Source organism: Phyllostomus discolor, chromosome 4 (assembly GCF_004126475.2).
Source record: "Phyllostomus discolor isolate MPI-MPIP mPhyDis1 chromosome 4, mPhyDis1.pri.v3, whole genome shotgun sequence".
NCBI classification, from domain to species: domain Eukaryota; kingdom Metazoa; phylum Chordata; class Mammalia; order Chiroptera; family Phyllostomidae; genus Phyllostomus; species Phyllostomus discolor.
In genome coordinates, this window is record NC_040906.2 from 24,440,169 (window position 1) to 24,462,135 (window position 21,967).

General features: G+C 49.6%; 1 protein-coding gene across 4 annotated transcripts in view; it reads right to left on the bottom strand.

The window, feature by feature from the left end:
• The window catches only part of NRP2 (neuropilin 2), a 114,457-nt gene that overhangs the window by 25,108 nt on the left and 67,382 nt on the right, over positions 1-21,967 (bottom strand). For 2 of the 4 annotated variants that reach the window (XM_028510957.2, XM_036022998.1), the window contains exons 12-15: positions 18,989-19,129; positions 8,043-8,305; positions 6,386-6,482; positions 5,176-5,196 (exon numbers count right to left, since the gene is read on the bottom strand). In XM_028510957.2, coding sequence (XP_028366758.1) covers positions 5,176-5,196; positions 6,386-6,482; positions 8,043-8,305; positions 18,989-19,129 — 522 coding nt within the window. Of the gene's footprint in view, positions 1-5,160; positions 5,197-6,385; positions 6,483-8,042; positions 8,306-18,988; positions 19,130-21,967 lie in introns of all 4 variants that reach the window. The other 2 variants (XM_028510958.2, XM_036022997.1) reach the window with 1 other exon arrangement.

Below are 21,967 nucleotides of genomic sequence, written 5' to 3' on the forward strand. Positions count from 1 at the left end.
ATCACCCAGAAGAGAAACCATCTGTTGCAGCCAAGTTTACCGCAGGCCTCCGGACCCCGGGGAGTCGCCCAGGTTTCCTACAGTAATGTTTTGAAAGACAACAGTGGCGAGTCATCTCTTTCAGAAGGGGAAAAAGGGTTCAGTGCAAGTAGGAACGGTCTGTGGAGTCCTTTTTGTATAGGTCGAACCTAAAGTGTTGGTGAAGGGGCATTTCAGATAAAAGCTTTATTGAATTTGGGAGATTAAACAAACTAAAAAAAAAGGTTGGCTTCTCTAGAACAGTTTACAGAAGATAGTAGAAGAATGTGGTCTGTTTGGCAAAAGAATGTGAAAGTGTGAACTATCCCGGAGACATGACTTACAAGCAGTGTCAGGAGGGCCGGTTTGCACTGAGCTGCGGAGGCCGCGCTGGCCCCGCCCCCGGGCTATCTAAAATGCCTCTATTATTTTTTTAAACACAGAACACAGACTTATGCAGAAAGGACTTTCTCTCCTGGTGTTCTAATCTTGCTGAAAGATTTTAAATCCGGGGGATTCCATGCTCAATGGACAAATGTAGACCAAAAACAAAACTGCAGAATTTGTATGAAGATGGAAAGTATTAAAAATGTTTTTGTTTCCATCCCACTTTTTTAAAAAAAATGTGAATTGTGTCCTATATGACAGTTGTTTCAATAACAGTTTGAATTACTGCATCAAAAAAATAAATAAAAGCCCTGGCTGGTGTAGCTCAGTGGATTGAGCGCGGGCTGGGAACCAAAGAGTCCCAAGTTCGATTCCCAGTCAGGGTACATGCCTGGGTTGCAGGATATAACCCCCAGCAACCGCACATTGATGTTTCTCTCTCTCTCTCTCTATCTATCTCCCTCCCTTCCCTCTCTAAAAATAAATAAATAAAAAAATCTTTTAAAAAAATAAATAAAAACAATGCCTCTAAATTCAGATCTGTGGTTGGTTGGCTCTAGTCTCGGATGGGCCTCCCCTCGTCGGCAGCGCGGCTACTCCTGTCTTTAGACTAAGGCTTGTCCTTTCTGTGCCTGGAGGGAGGAAAAGTCCACCAGAGAAGCATTCTTCTCGCCTTAGAGACACTGACACCAGCAGCCATTTAGATGAACGGCAAACCTGCAGGGGGCATGTGCCCGGCCTCTGTGCCCCGGAACAGCGCCGTGCCCCGGCCGCCCTCACAGAGGAGGCCGCCGCACCCCCTTAGGCAGGCAGCGGCAGCCAGGCAGTTCCCCGGTTTACACACATCTGATCTCCAGGCTTCCTTGCTCAGCAACACCTAGGCCTCATCTGGCAGCTGGAGACGGAGCGAGGCGCAAGGAGAGGGAGTCACCCAGCACAGCTGCCTATCTGGAACCCTGGCCGGGTGTAGGAGCACTTCTCTGCCTTTCATCAGAGGATTACGTGCACAAACACCATTTAACCCTCACTGTGTCTCAGAAGTGCTTCTAGTGGAGAGAGCTGTGGGGAGGAATGAGCCACGGAGTGTGGGACTTGGAGGCCAGGCCCAGGTCCTGTGCCCTGGGGTGGGGGCCACGACACAGGTGGGCAAAGCCTCTGGGAGGCGGCCGACAGGGAAGGAGGGTGGGAATAGGGAGGGGACATGGGCCAGTTGGCACCAAGGAAACAGAACGTGAGACCTGATGCAGAGTCCAGGCCCCCCCTCCCAGCTCCGTTACTGCCCCCAAATGGCTCTCTCTGACCACTACTCTCCTCTGTGCCCATGAGAAAGGCCTTTGATGTTCACTTTCTCCTGGCTTTACCTGCACGAAAACTGTGGAGGGCTGTGGAAAGTGAAAACCAAGCCCTGTGACCCTCAGACCTGGTCTGAGACGTAACGCCCACACTCACAGTCACGGCCAGGACACACTGAGGTTCCTCTCAGCATCCATCATTCTTGGCCCTAACAACCACCTTCCACAGGGCACCCAGCCAGGGACTGCTGCGGGTGTCTCATGGGCAGGGTACCAGACCCAGTCTCTCTGCTCCTGCTTTGCTCAAAGCCCGTAACCTCTACCCGGAACAAGAACTCTTGCCTCCACGTGAGCGGCTAAAGCTCACCCCCTGGCCAACAGCTACGGAACTCTGACTGTGGGCTTTCCATATTTTCACTGGCTCCTTTATTATTCTTTTCTCCTTTATTGAAAATAGAAAAGTATTGGTTAATAGGAAATAATCCATCACCTTAATTACTCCACTTCTGTTTTTGTTTTTTTCCCTTTACACCTAGTTTTTCATTTGTCACAGCTCAAATTCTAGAAAAAGATACATGGCGTACTCATGTTTGTATCCAGTGTTTAAAAAAAAAGAAAGAAAGAAAAGGAAAAAAAATGTGCACCCGGGCTGCATTGTTTAAAATGTGACTCATAACAACAAGAAAAAAGTCTTTTTAAGAATCACATGACAACTCAGAGCATTCATCCTCTCTTCTCCGTGTCCCTTTTCCATGTGGCTCTTTTTCTCCATGGCTTGTTTCTCGTCACTACTGACTCACACCCTGCTATGCAATCAAAGTGTACACACTAAGCAGAAAACACAAGGTGATTGAAACAAAAGGAACGTTTCATGGCAAGAAACAAAGAGGCAGAAAATGAAAGAGGCTTCAAGATACAAAAAATCAAGAATATCTAATGAGCCCAGGTTCAGAGGCCACTTATACGGTATTTCCTTCCAGATTTACCCAGTATGCATTGGTGTCTCCTGAAGAATGAGCACGCTCCTGTCTCACGGTTAACTTCTAACGGGAAAGAAGAACAACTCCAGTTCAAAAAGACACACTAACAATGTAAAGGCCTGTTGTTAGTGGTGTTTTACCTTCCACTTCCCGTATCCTGCCGCCCAAGCCTGCTTTCTCTTTCCGAGGGCAGAGGCCGACTTAACCCCAGGGCACCCAGGCCCCTGCCCTGACCAGGAGAGGAATGGCATGCCCGTTGCTAGGTTAGACAGAGCAAGTGGTCCTCTTTCCTCTCCCAGATGGAAAGCTTTGCTTGAATCGAAACAGAGCTGTGCACCGAGGCCCAATGGGCTTCTGTCCACACGAAGACACTCTGGCCTGGGCTCTGCTGGCCACCAGTTTGGAGGTCAGTGTCAAGCCTGTCAATGGGACCGGAACCGTCTACTCTTGGTTCTGCTCCTCCTCTTGACTCTGCTCCTCGGCCAAGTCTCTGCTACCCCAGACTTGGTTTCCTCCTTCCCTAGATGCTCTTTACCTCCCAAGACAACAGGCGTGGGCCGATCCATGCCGCCTGTGCTCTGCCTTTGCCTAGCCCTAAACCAGCCAGCCAGGAGCCCTGGAAACTCTTACCTTCAAATCACTAAGCGCTGTGTTTATTTTGGCTAAATGAGCGCAGTGGCTCTGATGATATTTTATTTATGTATTTTTTACAAGGGAACATGACTGGACTGTGAAGCCCCTTGGTAAACACAGCCTCAAGGAGAGCACATGTGCCCCGGTTTGTTTATTCTCTTTCGGAAGCAGAGCACTCAGCCACCGGACCTGTCAGTCATGGACCCGGGCAGGCGTGCGCGCACAGAACAGCATCTGTGGCAGGGGCTGGAAGTCTTTAACCAGCCTTCCTGGGAGCTTCGAGTCTCAACAGCCAGCGAGAGTCCCATGAAACTGCATGAGCAGGTTTCACTTTCCCAGCGTCAATGTTACCTTGGGTCCTGAAGGTCAGCACTTGAACTCTACCATAATCCAAGTCGCTCAGTTTTGACCTCAGCTTTCCTCCCCGTGCTCAGATTCACATTGACATAAATCACACACCCAAGACGCACCAACACGGGCACAGGAATACTCTCAACACTTGCACGTGTGCAGCGGGGGGTGGGGAGGGAGGCTCGAGAAGGTGAGAAAGAAAGAAAGGTAATCTGTGTGGGTCTGTCATCCTCTGCGCTGCCGCCCCTGTCCCCGTCTATTGTCCTCATCTATTGTCGCGAGGCTGTGCGTGATGAGTGGCAAATTAGGTGACATGATTTGGAGTCAGAGAGCGCATCTGGGTGACACACCAGGAATTCATCTCTTTCTAGCCAGGAGCCGGACAGATTAATGAGAGTGAAGATAATGAGTCTGGACTTCAGATGTAAAACTGACTTCTCTTATCTCTGAAATGCTGTCACCTGTGGGGTTAAGACCAGCGGGGACAAACAGGGCCCATCAACCTTGCAGTTGTTTGCATACATTAGGTGATGCAGAGCCCATCCTCAGGTGAGGGCAGTGTCTCTGAGTGTGCTGTGACACCCAGGCCAACTGTCCGGAAGCATTTAGAGTGACCTCTAAACGCGTAGCACTGGAACCTGAGTGGAAACTTCAGCAGTGTCAACTAGCTGGATTGCAAAGAGGGCAGACTGGGAAACCCGCTGCCTTATAAAAGCACCAGCAGAACCATCCCCCCGCCTGGAGACCTTTCTCCTCATCCAACCACTAACCCTGCTCCCCACCAACCCCAGCCCCCATGAGGCAATCATCTCAAATTCTTCTCTCTTTGATCTGCTCTTTATTTACTGTATTAGGGAGAAAAATGTTCTCTTCTGTTTTTCAGTCCTCTTTTCAAAGGGCTCTAATTCCAGTCATCAGATGTGCCTCCTAATTCCCTTTATTAGACACCAGCTCCTGAAGTCTACAGCTTTTCCTCCTTCGGATTGTCCCTCTGTGTCTTTCCCCTCATTTTCCTCCCTCGCAACACCGCCTGCCCCTGAATCTCGCTGAGGGTTAATGGAGGCTGCTGCCTTGGTGCCCTGGCACTGGAACTGGAAAGAAACCATCTTCAGGCTCAAATAAATCATTGCCACCTCATTTCACTTTTAATTTGCTACTGATTTTTTTTTTGGTTCAGTTTCCCCACAGCCTCTCCTTTCTCACCACTCACGCGTTTTCAGCCTCATTGCTCCCCGTTGGACAATGCAAGGCTGAAAGGTTTATCTGTAACCTATTTGTCTCTATTATAGGCTCCTAAACTTTAATTAAACAGGAGACAGTGAGGATCTCAATCCTCCTTTCCCCGTCTCTACAGGTGTTGCTGGTGCCATCTAGCGGCAGGAAGGTGTGGTGTCTGTTTTCTCTTGAGACACGTGTTAAATTTGGAGGGGTATCCCCTCCATCAAATTCATATCACATGAGGGGAAGGAAAAGGCATGCAGAAAAAAATTTTTTTTTACCTTTAAAATTCTCACCTGCAAAAGCTGAGATGGGTTCTGGAAAAAAACACAAGAAAACATTTTGAGTTAGACAAGGGGAAGAAAGAATCGGACGAACATAGGGCATGATGATGACTTCCATTAACTTTTCTTTAAAAAAATACTCCTCAGAACGTGTCCCATCGCCTGCACATGCTCTAGACTGTGTCTAACACACGATCATCACAGGGGCCGGTGGGTGGAGAGAGATTCTCAAAGTTGCTTTGGAACAAAAAGCCCTTTATAGGGTAATGGGTCCCAGAAGCATTGTAATCAGTCACTTACCACTGATTACTTTCTCAGAGTCTGGATTACTTTTAGATGCCCGGGGCCTGAGAGCTGCCTGAAGGGACTGGGGTGGTCCCAGGTGCTTCTGACATCATCAGGCACGCACACACGCCCGGGACCCTTGTGCCAAGAAAAGCACTCGGTGAGTTATTACTGTCACTGAGCTGACGAAAATCAGGTTCCGTGCCTCCTCAGGATCCCCTCTTGCGATTAGGAGCATCTGTGGCTCCGATAGAAGATGACCAGTGTGCTCTAGGGGGGAGCCGGGTAGAGTGCATGTATCTGAGCTGGGCTGGCTGCTCCGCACTCTGTCCGAGGGGACAGTCATGATGTCCTTCCTCTACTGGTCACTGTATGTGTGCAATGGTTAATCTTACACTAATTCTGGGATCTTGAGCATTGGAGGTCTGAGCTTCAAAGCAAAATCTACGGTGTTCCTTCACGTGCCGTAATTTGCCCTGCAGTTCATTCATGCAAAAGAACTACTTGCGTAATTATGTTATCACTCTGATATAACATATCTACCCTTTTTGCTCACCAGTAAGGCTTCCATTAAAGCCATCAAACCTTTCCAGCATGTAATTCTGACTGGCAGTTGTTCTTGTCCTCAAGCATTTCCTTTGCTAAAAGCTGGAGTCTGGTGATGGGGTCTTGGCACCCCGAATCTCCATACACTTTGTGCATGTCTGTTTCTGAATGGGAACGGGGCGGTAAGACTTCCGCTCACCTGGCACCCCTACCACCTGGAATGCTGCCTAAGACACAGCGACACTCACACCTCACCTCCAGCATAGGCGGGTCGCTGCCTTCCTCACTGGGAGACCACTGTGTCTGAAAAGGGTGTGCTGCCTTCCCTCGTGTACCCCAGACCTCTGTGTCTTGTTTGGAGGGGCCACAGAGAGACCCGTACTCAACGTACCCATGCAGTTCTCCAGCGGGACATCTGTGCTGATCCGGATGTCATCAATGGCAATTTCTCCTGAATGTCCTTTTCTGATAACTCCCTCGAACACAATCTAGAAGCCAGAAGAACACGAGCCATGGTTAGCTGAGCTTCCTGGTGCAAACGGTGCAAGGGTTCCCAATTTTCTGTGAACTGCAGCTTGAAACGTGTGTGTGTGTGTGTGTGTGTGTGTGTGAGAGAGAGAGAGAGAGAGACTGCTCCTGGCACACATCTGCTGGCCACATGGTGAGGTGCTTGAAAATCTTAATTTAAAAAGAGTTGGTTCAAATCAAATATGTCTTTGAAAGGATTAAAAAATATATATTACAAGGTGACAGCTATTGTTCAGTAACTCGAATGTATTGATTAAAAAGACCACATTCGGGGTATGTTTAAAGAAGGGTTAACATTTCCCTAGCCATTTTTGAGCTTCCTTTCTCATAAATCTCTCAAATGCCCACCCCAAGTATTTGGAAACTCAGGAGACACGAGCAGGGAGGGGTAAGGGGAGAAATAGGGTACACAGGTTCGGATAGCCTTGGGAGCAGCACTGTTTTATGGCTCTGTCATTACAACCAGAAAGGAAAGGATTTGTTCCTTCACCAATAGTTTACTGAGCACCTACTATGTGCCAGGCATGAGGATGGTGACAAAACCTCATAGACAAGGCCTGTTGAGAATCCCACCATCTAGTGGGTGAGACAAAAATGCAAGCAGACACTTACACTATGTTGTCTTAAGATTTAAAGCAGGGATGCAGGTGGGGGTGGGGAGAAACTCGGGACACCCTGCCACCTCAAAAGTGACCGCACAGTGCACACAGAAGCCTCTCCACTCTCTGGTCTTCAGCCATTCCCTATTCTCACGCTCGCCAGATTCTCTCCGCAAACGAGCACTCGTCCTCTGGCAAGCTGAGCGAGCAGTTGGCTGCCTCACCAGCCATCTGTTGCTGCTTCTCGTCTGGGGAGGAGCAGGTTAATGCTTTGGCTGGTTCGCAGTCACCTCTTCCACGGCGCCTACTCTACCCAAGTTTCAGGCACAGCTGCGCATACCCATCTGTGCCTCAGTCTCTCGCTCTGTGGGGCAGAGATAATAGAACTAAACTCCTGGAGCCATTGGGAGAGAAACCGCTCACTTAGAGACGAGTCTCTCTGGTCTACTGGCCGTTAAACACAAACAGCCACCCTCCCCTTCCTGTGTTCACACGTGGGCCGGGACAGGTCTGAGAGGCTGTGCCCCTGGCTCCACCGGAGTCCGAGCCGCTCCACGGGCCTCTTCCCTGTGTCTGGGGGGGTGTTTGTGTTTATTTCCCTGGCTTCTGTGTCCCTTTGTCAGCCTACCTGATAGCAATCTAAAATAAAATGGAGAGAAGAAACATTTGCTGGAGAAGATTTCAGCAATATAAAAGGCAATAGGAGGAACAAAGAACCAAGTCTGGGTGTAGAGATAGTCACATTCTGAATAACAAATAAGAGTGTCATTTAGTTGCCATGGCAACGTGAGAAACACAATGAAAACAGCAGTGCTTAACCACGTTCCCTAATGATGAATGGGCATGGCCCTTTGAAATATTGAAATACAGATCACCACGACTTCCGCGGATCTCCGCACCCGCCTCCCGCCACCACCCCACCTGATACTCCATGTCGTAGCTGGGCAAGATGATCCGCCCGTGTTTCCACTCGCTGCCCTGGTCCTCGCGGATGACCCAGAGGAGCTTGCTCTCCTGGCTCGCTTCCCGCAGCACCTGCAGCGCCACCCCGCGGCCGCCTGTGGCTTGGTACTGGAACTCCATGCACACCGGGCTCCGTGGCAGGTGGACGGGCGGGCTGATGAGCCGGGCGTACTGGCCCTCTCTCCGGCCATCACTCTGCAGCCGCAAGAAATTCCTGTCATCTGGGGAAAATAAACCAAACAGAGGTTTTCTTGGTAAATGGCAGGGTAAGACACCGGGTTTGCAGCTGTCGCTTCTCCAGGGGAGAAGCAGGGATCAGAGTTTGGGTGTCTCATTTTTTCCTGTCCTTGTTCTCCAGGTCCCGCATCCCTTTCTTAAGGCTCCTTCAGAGCTTTGATTCAAGTGCTGCGTCCTCTTTGAGCCCTCTGAGTCTTTCTGTCCAGGCGGTCCCTCCGGCCCATTCCTGGACACCACTTTCTTTGAGCCTCTTCGACGCGTGGCACCTGCGGTTGGCCTTATGTCTGCTCGTGTCTGCATTGGTCTTCTCCCCCTAGATTCCAAGGGGCCAGGCCCGCATCTTACTCATCGCTGGCATACCAAAGGGGCCACTGCAGTCTAATTAATGAACTGCATTATGAGGGGGTGAGGGGGCTGCTAGAGTAGAGGATGATTCTGGCCAGGTGGCTTACGCTTCCAGCCTTTATCATCTTGGCTGGGCGCTGTCCAAATGGAAGACATTTAAAACCTTCTGTCTCCACCAGTGTTACTAGATGGTGCCTGGGCGGCTATAAATCAGAAGCCTAGTGTCAACTTTGAGAGGACAGGGGGTGATGGCTGATAAGGGGTGATTCACAGACTCCATGCCCTTCCTTGCCCAGCCTGGGGAGGCCTGCCCTTGGCCTTTGTCAGACAGCCAGGCGAACCCAGCGAACACAGGCGCTGTCATGGTCACTAACAAAGGCGATGTGGTTAGTAGAGGATAGACACAGGTTGGAAAATTAAGGTTTCGCTCAACCAAATGTTTAGAGTGTGGGCCCGTTAGCTGACTAGTGTGCAGCTGCACCAGACGCTGTGAAAGACTGAGTTCCTCTTCCTGTTTGCAGACCTCAGGCCTCAGACACAGGTGGGAGGACCTGCACCTGCGAATCCAACTCATGCAGGGGTGTTCCGGCCACTTGTACGGAGAACGGGGTGGCATCCGAGGAGAACATCTCGCTGCCTCCTTGTTGGCCCTGAGGTCGCTGACGCTGAACGCTTCTGTGAAACGGCAGGGACGCTTCACACCACACACCCAGCACAGCGCACACCTCAGGATCTTGCTAATGGGAGACATGTGCACAGAGCCTTCCTACTCAGCCGGGCCTGCAAACACCCTGGGCTTGTCGGGGGAGGAGAGGCAAAGACTTCAGAGCTCGGAAACAGCTGGCTTGCTGTTGTTGCTCCCGCTGACATCATCTTTCTAGCGAGAGCTGAGCCTGCCACAGGCCTCCCATCGGTGGCCCAGAAACAGCTCCTCCCCCCCCTCCTCCCAGCCACCGCTCTTCTCTCCCCAGGCTTCCCTAAGTCCCTTCTGGTTAGATTCTCGGGAATTGTTGCTCTAGAAGCTATCCTGCCCTGAAGCCAAATTAGAGTAGTTTAGGATGCATAGTTGGAATTCCAGTTTGTGTCTCCCTCACCATTCAAAGCCATGTCTGTCTAATACCCCACAACATAAGGCCTCTTCAAGGCCAAAGTCAGCACAGATAACGGGGCAGCTGCCTACAGCTGAGAATTTTAATGATGGTGATCTACTGAGAGGAGGTACTGGTGGCACAGCCAGACACTCAGTGAGCTTCTGAACCTGTGCTTCTCCTATCAGATCTCATTACTACTGCTATTAATGATAATAATTATAAGTCTTATTTGCATAATGCCTTACAGGTTACAAAGCATGTTTGTATGCACTATTTCATTTAATCCTTGCTTTCTGCCCATGAGCTTAGTTTTATTCATCGTACTTTGTACAGGATGAAAAAACTGAGGCTCAGAAAGGTTCAGGTGGTTTGTCCAAGGTAGCGAGACTAGTAAGGAAGTAGTAGAGCTGGACTTGACATTAGGTGTTCCAACCTTCGGACAGCAGGCTCCTCACACCAGCTGTGCCCCATGCACCCTACCCCAAGTCTGGGCAGTCAGTCACACTCTATTCAAAGTCAACTGGCTTCCTCCAAGGCCCTGCTCCTTTTTCTCCTCTTACCTGTAATTCCTCCCTCCCTGACCAATCCTCCTATCCTGCCTCTTTTGCTAGTTTTTCTCCTAACCCTTCTGCCACATTTCAGCATTAATTCTTCCCTTCTCTCAACAACTTGGGCATTTACTGACTGTATCACTGATGTTTTCTGTATCATTTTTTTCTTGCATTTTGGCAGGTAAACACCCCCTGCCTTACACCATAATTTAACTGTGTTAGGTGTACCTTTCTTATCGCCCCAGTTAGATAAAAATGTCCTGGTATCACACATATAAGGCTTAAGATGGCTTCTTCTCATGGCCCCTAAATAGTGACACATATAAGCCACTACGCAAGGAAATTTTGTTTCCGTGAGTCACTGAACAACAAGTACAAGGATAAGGAACGCTATGAGGCTACATATTGGAAAGAAGAACAGAGGGAGAATCAGCTAGCCTCTGGCAATCCCTCAGACTCACAATTCCCTCCCACTTGCCTGAGCCAACACACAGCCCTTTTCAAAGGTGAGGGGAACTGATGATAACAGGGGCGACCTATGGATGCACCCACCCACCGACCACCAGTGAGAAACCCCCAAATGCTCCCACGCTCTAGTCATTTCCAAGCCCGGACTGTTTACGCCTCATAGATAAAGAAAACCAGATTTCAGAGGCTTATTATTCAGTCTTCTTCCTTCACAGTTTCACAAATAAGACCCCCTTGCTGCCTGAAAATTGCTTGGCAGAAATACTGTCACTTGTGTGAATTTACATTCTTGAGCAGGAGGGGAATCGTGGTATAATGGTTAGCATTTAGTGAGTAAAATGCACGTGGAGGTGTAAAGAGCTGGGTCTGTTCTGCGCACCCCTCCTGTCGCTAAAACTTCAGGCCCAGTCAGGCCAAAGGCTTCACGGGCTGCTTCTCGGAGGGGCCCAAGCTCACCCCCTCTCCTCTCCCCCATCGCCTCTCCTCTCCTCTCCCCGCTCTCTCACACAATACGATGATAATCACTATGCATGATTTAAAGGACCACTGGAAGACCAGGGAGTTAATGCTGGTGGCGTGCTAAGCACGAGCAGCTGAGGGATCATAATTCAGTGCTGACATCTGAGCTAATCCACTAGTTTGCAGAATCTCAGGACAAGCAGGCCTCTGAATTTCACTTAGTTAAATCATTTGTGCCCCACTTGTCCGTTAAGTGCTATGAGCTCCAGGGAAGAAAGATGATATGTAAATTTAAGGAATTAGCAGGAGACATCAGTCAGAGGGACGCTGAGCTGCAAAACGTCCCTGCCTGTCACTGAGAGAGACCTGATTAGAACCAGGACATCACGAAGGAATGGCTCAGACCAGGAAAATCCTGGTGAGGGGGAGAGAAGAAGCAGGGGGGAGGCAACCGATGTTCACTGAGCACCTACTATGTGCCAGATATTACCCCGGAGGCATTATCTGCCTCTATTATGTCTTCTTCCCTGCAAAAGAAGCATTATTTTCTCTGTTTTTACAGACAGAGAAAGGGAGGCTCAGAGAACGGAAGGGGTGTGTCTGAGACCCTAGCTACAGAGTGATGGAAGCAGGATTTGAGCCCTGATTGGACTGAGTGAAATCGCCCCAGCACGGCCTTTTGCCTGGGCTGGGATCCTGGCCTGATCCTCACTAATCTTTTAAAGCCTCAGTCTCCCCACCTGTAAAATGGGTGTGATGACATCATCACTGCACAGGGCTCTGAGAAGGGGGAAGTGGCACGATGCCTCACATAAGCACTCACATTGATGCTTCACACAATGCCTCGCATAGTGACAGGGACACAGTAAAATCTCAGTAAAAACTATGGTCTTTATCACTCTTACTCTGGTTGCATACACTGTCTCTTGTGCTTGCCTTCATGTTTGTTGTTTTGGGGTTTTGATTTTTTAGAAAAAAAAAGGGTTGAAAGAGACCAATAACTTGGGAAGGCCAATCCAAGACACAGGGAAATATGCTTTGGCCTGAGGACGGTAAAGATGTTTTTTGGAATAAGACGGTTCCCCGATCCATTGTCTCATCCCCAAGCTGTACACCATGCACCGTTTCCCACACATGTGTGTGCGAATCTATGGTAGATGAAGTAAAATAACACACGATCCTGGATGAGAGCGGGACCTCGTGAGACGGTTTGGAGCAGGCCAGCCTCGTCATCCAAGGGGAATGATGCCGAAAACACCCAGAACAGCTGTCCACCTCTTCGCTTTAAATCTCCCAGAGAAGGAGTTTCCATAGGCCACACTGGCCATGCGTGTTCCGGGTCACAGCCCCCGCTGTGAGGAACTCTTAAATTCAGCTTTGAGTTTTCCTGCTGTCATCTGGACACATGTCCTCTTTCTGTCCCTGATGGAGCACAGCCAGCATCTGTCCTCTGACTTAGAAACACTGTCACTCGTGAAGAATTAAGACCCTTAGCCTTCGCTTCCTTGGGAAACACAACCCTTCTCCTTTACATGTCCACTTCCCAGGCCTTTAGTTACAGTGGTAGGTCCCCACTGACCCTCCTCCAAGCTAAGTGCTTCTGTTCTTTTAAGTCAGGGCACCCACTGATGTCCTGTAATAAAGCACATGTGCACAAGTGAAGTTTGTTCTTCTGGAATGTCCCAGTTTATGGCCCATTACTGCCAAACGCAGGGGGAGGTTTCAGCACACACTGCCTATTGATTACTTGACAGACAAAAGGGTGGGCATGGCATGGGTGGGCTACTTTAATGATTTACTTGGACTTTAAAGAAGAGCCCTTTGACTTGTCAAGAGGTTGCCCGAACATGACAGTTGACTAGCCAGGAACCAGCCCTGCCTGCTGGAGCCTGTCCCCTTATTCTCGTAGCCAATGGCCGTGATGCCGGCAATGCAGAGCTTCCGAGAAAGTGACAATGGGAAGGACATAGGTTCAGTTGTTGAAGGAGAATGAAGAAATAACGTCCCAGAGACACAGCCCCTCTCCACAGCCCCTCCCAGGCCTGACATACTTGGGAAGCATTTTGCGAGGGTCCCTGACTCAGAACATCTGTTGTTGCCCATGACGCAGGGAAAACAGTCACATGGGAGTGAGCCACAGGGGTTCAAAAGGGCAGAGAGGAAGTGCAGAGGACGGGCCCATTCAGGCGTTTCAACCTGCTGCTGTCTCCAAACAGGGTCTCCTGACGTTTCTCCTGACGTTTCACCTGGCGATTTATGGCCACATCTGGCTTCCACCGTAGAAGCGCTTTGTGAGCTCATAACAGCGTCCAGCCCAACAGCAAGGGAACCAGGGTGTCCCCACCTTACCGAACCCTGAAATAAATTACCAGTCTGATCCTCCTGGCTACCACAAAGCCAAACACACCATCTGTCCGGTACGTACATCTCCTGGCCAGCATCTTGCCCTCCTGCTAGAGCAACCATCTGAGGGAAGATTTAGTGCTGCAGGGGATGTGGTCTCTTTGCACGGGTCATGCTTAAAACATGAGTCAGCCCCTCAGCCAGCCTCCCAAGGTCAGTCTGTCTCGCTAAGGCCCTCGAATTAACAGCCAGGGAATGGAAAGGCTGGCCTTGGGTGAACTCAGCAGCATGTTCTCAAGGTTTACAGTGGACCGTTTTGTGGACTATTTGAGTGTTCAGGCCTGGTCTTTGCGGGAGTCCACCTGAAACTTTGTTTCAGGACGTCAGCTTTCATGAGGGTTTGCTGTGGAGGCCGTGTTGTCATCAGTCTGTCCCTTTATTATCAACCCACACCCTGCTGGGGAGCTCAAGCAATCGTGACTTCCAAAAAATAATAGTAATAATCGCTTCTCCTCTCTGCTGCTGTCTTCTCTTCCAAGTCAGAGAAGTATTTCTACTTTCCTTAATGAACGACTTCTATGCTTTTTTTTTTCAGATCGAAGTTATGAAGGTACTGCTTGAATGCTGGCTTTCTTTTAGCCAAGCTGGTCTTTAGTTATCTGTTGTGATCTCAGCCCAAGAAGTCCCCGTCTCAGTCCTGCAGCGGCCGCAGAGCCACCGCCAAGCCACAGCAACCTCTCTCGAAAGGCAATTCAAGCGAATGCCGGTCCCATGTCTGGACTGTCTGCTGCCATTGGTCCCATCCATGGGGAAGGTCTTTTGAGTTCAGAGAGTTGCTTTTTGACTCTCAGAGTCCCCACTAGCTCTCTGACAAAATTCAAGCCCATCATAAGCAAGTTCACTCATCAATGACTTCCTTCGATTTCTCTGCAGTCCTCTTCCCACACTTAATCCTCTTGTGTGTATGTCCTGCTGTCTTGGCCCCCCTATTCTAATGGAGCTTATTTGATGGCCCACTCTGAGTCAGAACAGCCCCACGTCTACCACGTACACTTCATGGGATAGCCACCATTTGTAAGATTCAAATATTTCAGAAAATTGTACTGTTGATTTTATGCCCATTTAAGATTGCTTTTGAACTTGGAGTAAAGATCCTGTTCCCGCAATGCAATAAACATAAATGCGAGGCAGCCAAGGCTCTGTCCTTTCATAATGGCATATGGCATACTGTTCCAAACGGGCTTTGCCTGTTGCCTTTATATCACTTCCATGATCCGAACGCATTGAAATGAAGTAACACTGTAGTCATCCTCCATGAGCTCAACAATCGCATGCAGAGCACACACTTAGGGAGGCCACACACACACACACACACACACACACACGGTCTCCAGGCTGACCTGGTGTAGCACCTGTCAGAAGACCTCTGGTCTTCTCGTCTCGTTTCTGACAACAACAACAACGACGACACAAACAATGATTATTATGACTGCTATTGGTACTACTTGGTATTTATTTAGGATACTCTTTTTGATAAAATGAAATAGGTCCTACACTGTCCAATGCCTATGTTACTTACTTACTTTACTGTGGTTGTACACCAAGGTAAGATGAAACGGTGACCAAAATACCAGCCATCGAACACACCCATCCAGGGATAGTAGAAATGGCACACCCCCCTAATGATTTGCTTCTTGCTTTGCACCAAACTGAGGAGCAATAGCATCACGCTCATGTTAATGCCTCGTGGTGCTAGAGCAGCGCTTGCCAAGACAACATTCTGTGATGACCAGCAAGGTGCACACCCGCACTACCCAATAATATAGCATGGCTATCGAGCCCTGAAATGTGGCTAGTGTGAAGCAGGATATGCAATTTTAATGAATTGAAATGAAGACGGTGGGTGGCTACCATATCGACAAAGGGGCCACCTCAAGGAGTTTCTGCCTTGTGCTTTAAAGACCTCGTCCTGATCTTCCTCAAAACTCCCCCTAGGGGAGACACCTTCTGCGTCACAGCAGCTGCAGAGAAAAGGCAAAGTGGCTTCTGAGAGAACATGGGAGCGGCTCCTCTGTAACCACCAGGGGTCACTGAATCGGGAACAGGTTCCCCAGGGGCGGCTGTGAGCACACTCCAGGCTTCTGAGCCCCAGCAAAGAGCTAAAAAAAGAAATTCCGAGTGGCTTGAAAGACTATCTTGGAAAACAAAAACAGTGGAATGAAACCAGTGGGTGTCTTGTCAGCCGTAAGCAACCACTACCGCTAGCCAAAAGAACAGAACTAATTGCTTACTTAAAAGGAAAAGAAAAAAGAAACTCCAAAAAAACAAAACAAAACATGAGAAAAGAACTAAATCAGAAAATATCTCAGGAATGTAAGTAGTTTCCACAGACACTTCTAACCCAACAGCCTTGAGTATGATATTTCAACATGGCTATTTCCTTTTTTCTTTGCTTCCTTCATTCTTCTCCCTGCTTGACGGAGACACCTCCTTCCTTAAACGTAATTACTTTTGTTTACCAGTCTAAGAAAGGGATAAAACATATGGCACACTTCCCTTCAAGAGCAGAGCGGGCTCCTGTCTGTGAGACTGGGGGTGTGTGCGGGGCACACAGCCGCTTTCAGGTTGCACTTGGAAGGCCCAGGGCTCTGATCCCATTAGCATTTGCCCTGCCCCTAAGCAAGCACAGCTGTTTCCTTTCTCCCAACTGCTCCCCTCAGGGCCCCATTTTTTTTAAGCAAGGACCACCCTGAACAGAAAGGGCTTTCTATCCTCTCTTCCTTAAAGCCTGGTATCCAGTGCTCTAGGGAGAAGGAACATGGGAAATAACAGCACACAATTTCGTAACTCATCAGCGGGTAGAAGGAAGGGCCCTGAGAACAGGATTATGATTTTGTGTTCTGGAGGCAAGTTACAAGTGCCATTTTTCCAAACTTCAGGGATTCCTCTGGAAGAGGAAAATAATTATGTTCTTTCTCAGTATCTTAGGAGGAAAACACCATTAGGTCTAGCAGTTCCTTAGGACCCTAATTTTCCTTCTGTCCTTGTCCGTCCAGCCGCAGGTTGGAGTTCTGCCCGCTTGGCGAGCTCACTCTGAGAAGCCCTCCCAACCACAAGGTGTACTGCATCAACCGGGATGAGCACGGGGACTGGAATTCCCAACCACGGCCAGGTTCCACCTACAGGGCACTCGGGTGAGGCGGAGGTGACCGGGCAATGGAGCAGAGGGAAAGGCCAGGGAGGAAGGGACAGTAACTTAAGCTCTCCCAGAAGAGTCACTGGCTAATCGGTGGCCTTGTGACCTGGACTGGACAGGCCTCTCACATTCTTTGAGGCGATCTGCTCAGGAGTGTGCAAGGGAGGAAGCTGAATGACTAGAAAGAACCTGACATTGAACTCTGAATAAGAGCCAGTAAGTGTCCCCATGCTGTGTCATCCACATTCCTCTGCCAAGCTTCTCTCTTACACACACACCCATGCAGATAAACCATGAACACACGCAAACACAAACCTGCAGATGCACACACGTAGAGATTCACACATAAAACACACGCACACACACTAAATGCACATACATCTACACATGAAAAACACATGACACATGCACACACATACACCACCAACACCTTGAGAAAGGAACACACACACACACAACCCCCAAATACACACGTATAATGAAGCTATGCACACACGCACACAGAGATACATTGTCCACAAATCTTTAAGATAAAAAGTGGGGGTTGGGAAACCCACCAATTAATTGGGCCAAGTCTCAAAGGAGAGGAAATAAAATGAAAAATCCAGGCTGGGTTATAAAAATAAGTATTTTTTTCCGACATGCAGGAGGCTCATTATATTAATTAAACATTATTGCAGTGAACGGGAGGAGGGAGGGTGATTAGGGCTGGGACGAGGGTAAGTGTTCTCTCCTGTTGCCCGAGGCTGCGGTGATCTTCAGATATTAATCTCTCCAAGCACTTGAATGCTGAAGAGATAAACACTTGAAATATGAAAATGTTTTTCTCCGGAGCAGACGCTGTGACCCTCTGGGAAGGCAAGTGCAGGCTGAGCCAGGAGGCCGGCCGTGGCACTCCGCTCGCCCGTCCTGCTGCAGCCCCTCAGCCCCTGGGGATGGGGCCACGGCCACGGCCACCGCTTGGGGTGAGGGGCAGTGGGACAGCTCTGGGGAGTCGTGCAGAAGGGGAGGAGAGCTTCCCCTTTTTATTCTCTGGGCAACGTCAATCTACTAATTTCCAGAATGAACCCCTTTCCTCTGGAACACTTACAGGGACCTAGGGTCCAGGCCGGGGGTGTAGGAAAACGGACAGCTAGTAGTGCCCAGAGTGCGGGGCTGGTGTCTGTGAGAGCCTGCTGTGAAATTGTCTGGAATTCTGCAAGCCAGTTGTCAAGTGCAAGCATTATTAAAAATTAAATTATAGAACATTACAATGAAATAAATTATATTAAAAACTAAAGGTAATACATTCTCAAAATTCAAGACATCCTAATTATTTAGCTACAATTTACTGGTACCTGTGCCCCTGAAGTTATTTGTGTGTGTTACATCTGTCTGATGGGAAAACACTGTACAAAGCCGCGTTACTGCACTTTCCCTGCTCCACCTCCAGCGGCGGTCGGCAGCTCGAATCCGACCCTAGTAGGAATCAACCCTAGCAGGAGTATTGACATCACAGAAAGTGGCAAGTATGACAAAGCGGGGTGTTTTAATCCTTGGAGAGCTGGTAGTTCGACATTTACCAGAACGTCACAGTAATGGTACGCGACAGGGGAGACAGTAAGTAGATGACTTGCTTCTGTCTACTCAGAAGTGCCAAAGGCAACCCCTCTCTGTCAAGGTGCCAGAAAGGCTTCTGAGATCAGAGTCTCTGAAGGGACAAGTGCCAGGTCGCTCTGCTGGACACCCTTGGGTATGTATGGCAGCATGCCAGGCCCTCGACTCGGTTCTGCAGGAGCAATGATACCCGAGCAGGAGGACCCGTCGGACATGAGGCCGCTGGTTCCCTAACGGGCCACGTTAGAAACGACACCCGGGCTGATGCTGGCAAGAGGCTGTGTGAGGGCAGCCGTGAGTCCCGGCTATGGGAATGAGGCGACATTGACTCATCCCGTCTCCTAGGACCTCCCAACTGCTCTTTCTTCCTCTTTTATCGTGGCCTCTCTTGCTCCCTCCCAGCTTCTAGGCTGTCCTGTAATCATAGGCGAGGGGAGGAACCACCAACCTGCTATTCTGTGGGGTGATGCTGTGAGCAAAGACTGTGGTGGTTTGCGGGCAAAGAGCAGAGGATGGCTCTGTGGCAGGAAGTCAGGAAGCCTGCCAGGGCATCTGAGCTGAAAAATGTGGGGAGGGCCAGCATGAACTCCTTCGTCACTCACTTTGCAGCTGGCTTACCTGGAAACGTCCTGTCGATTGGGCTGGTGCTGCTGGTCCAGGTGCTCCTGAGCCACTTGGCATGGTCGTACATCCAACCACAGGCCTCCTCGGGGAAATCGAACTTGCAGTTGAATCCTGAAGGGAGCTGCAAATCATTGTCTAAAGCGGGGAGAAAAATAACCCAAAGGAAGGCAAATGAAATGGATTCAGAGAACAGCCACAGTGGTGCTATTTAAATGGCTGGCAAGGCCTGAGTGCAGAGCAGAGAAAAAGTGGCTCCCTTTGCTTATTCATTTAACTCATCTTGGCGATCATTGGCTTTCGGGTCAGCCTTTGGTCTCATCCTTCCCAGGCATGAAAGCCAAGTCTGCCAGGGGTTCCCATAGTGAGCAATTATAAACGAGGCCACCAAATGACTTCGGGCTCTAATCAACCTCTTCTGTCCACCTTGGAGAGCAGACAAATGTGAAAATCGCTGTTCCCTAAATGCCAGAGAAGAATGTCTTCCCAGAGCCTCAGTGCATGGCTGGCTCCTGCCAACCTGGCTCTCAGAAGTGATGGGGCAACCCATTAGCATCCAGAGAGGCTGAAATGCCGGGAGGTGTGGGCCAGGGAGGAGAAAGTGGCCTCAGAAACAAGGAAGGCTTGTCTGCCACCCTTTACGCCGTGTGATGGGTCTCCTGTCTCAGAAGTCCAGGTCATTTCGGCATCCCTGGGGGAGGGGGGACGCTGCCAGGTGGCATGTTAGGGTAAAGCGAGGGGACCAGAGCAGCTGGACCTGCCAGCCCCCCAGCTCAGTGCTGACCGGGAGGAAAAGTAATTCCACATGGTGCTGAGTGCCCGAAGGCCCAGATCTGAGGTCAGCAGAGAGTGCATTCTCATGGAAATCTCAGAAGTGACCACCCAGCGGCTTGTCCCATCTGCTCACTTGTTCACCTGCCTAAGTGAGGAAGACGGAACACGAGGCATTTCTCGGAACACGAGGCATTTCTTTTGAGGTTCCACTCAGCTCCAAAAATTCAGAATGAGCTGCTGCCAAGGACGTGATGAAGTAGGGGTGAGTGTGGAGGTGGGGAGAAGAGGAAACGGGAACCCAGAGCTGGACACCTGCCGGCCACGGCCGTGGAGACAGCAGTGAAGTGTTGGCTAGTGCTGGTAGCAGAGAGGAAGTGGGGTCTCTGGCCTTCTCACTTCCCTTCTTGGGGTTCCCAGGGAGGAATTTCCGAGGGGATGGCCTAGAATGCAGGTTCAGAAGTCTAAAGGGAACAACAGACTGGTGGAAGCAGCTTGCTCATGCCGTGGAAGTGAGGAGGGCTGGCCTCTGAGGGGAAGGGCAGCGCTGGCCTGAGAGGCAGAGTGCCACCGGGCGCTGTTTATGCCTCTCCTTCCCGAGGGGGGATGTTTGATGCTTGCCCACCATTGGCCAAAGTCAGCTTGAGTGGAGAAGAAACACATGGAATCTATTACAGAAGCATCAACCTGTGGCTTGGAAAAGTCAGCCCTTAGCCCTCGCCATCCCTTTCTCCCGACAATTTCTGAATTTCTATTTTTCCGTTTGAAAATATGGAGTAATTCAATATACCGTAATTCCTCTCTAATGTTTATGTGCATACTGTATCTCAGGAACCAAATTCCGCAATGAGATCTTATGCAAAAAAAAAAAGCCCCCAAAAAACAGCAAAGGGAGGAACCACCAAAGAAACCTCAAAGGAAACAAACCACTACAAAGGGGAAAATTATATTAAACTTCTGAACGTTTGCAGCAGAACCCTTAAATTTTCCTTTGGACTGCCCATTTGGCTAGAACCCCACCCCCGCCCTCCACCAAGCTAACCTTGCTAATCCCATACCGTGTATTAACTCCCTGCGCATTCCACTTTTGGCCCTCAAACTATCTCCAACATGTCTTGGAAGATTCTTCAAGTCTCTCCTTTCCACAAAACAAAAACAAGTTCACGAAAATGTCAGAATTCTGTATTCCACTGACTCTGACCAATAGTGTCCCTCCACCCACACAATATAGTAAAGCACATTCCTAAAAGCATATGCATTAAATTATCATTTTTCAGCCACACGACTTCAGCATTTATTTTTGGCTTCCCTCCCATTCTCCTTTGCAGCCACTTCTGTGGAGTCGGCCACTCCATCAGCGCAGCTCCTCAGCCTGTCAGACGGCTGAGTGTGCGGGTTCGACAGTCTCCGCCCCCCACCTACGGGAGCCAGCGCTCCCACTTCAGGCCTCCGTCCCTTCCCAAGTCTCTTCACCAGTCTTCCCTCATTCTGTTTAATGAACGTTTAAAAATGGTCAGTAAGCTACTGTAAATGGAGGCTGTCAAGCATTCGGTTCTATCCAGAAATGCCAGGTGTTCCAAAATCTGTGGTTTTTAGGAAGGTCCTCATACTCGGTAACCTTAGTGGCATGATTTAAAGTGCACCGCATTCTTGGGCCCCCGCCGACTGTTTTATCTAACATGGGTGTGTTTAGAAGACGAAATGAAAGCCATGCAGGTTTCCCGTGTGATGAGGAAGAGGCCCTGCGTTCTGAAGAAACATCCAAGTGCCTCTCCCCCTTTCTGCCTTTGTCACTGACCTGCCCTCCCCTCCTGCGGGCTGCACTATCTCATGGAGTCATAATTATTGCACTATCTTGATCAGCGGTGAAAGACAGGCAGAAACAATAAAGGCATGGTTAACTGCTCGGTTAACCCGACCACTGCACTCCATGAACCACATCAGCTCCAGATGGTCACCTGACTGTATGGTGAAGACCTGGCTTAGTAGAAAAAGGACCACAGATGCGGATTCTGCAGATGCAAAGTGGGGGCTGGAGAAGAAGACTTCTTGGAGGAGGCTACATGCCCATGCAGCTGCACAGGCTGTTCCAGTAGCTGAGTGCTTCTGGACTGCTTGTCAACAGCCACTGCTCCAAGCCACGGAGACCCACACTCCCTGACCTCTGACCCAGGGGACCTCTACGTTCCTGTCCCAGCTGCAGCT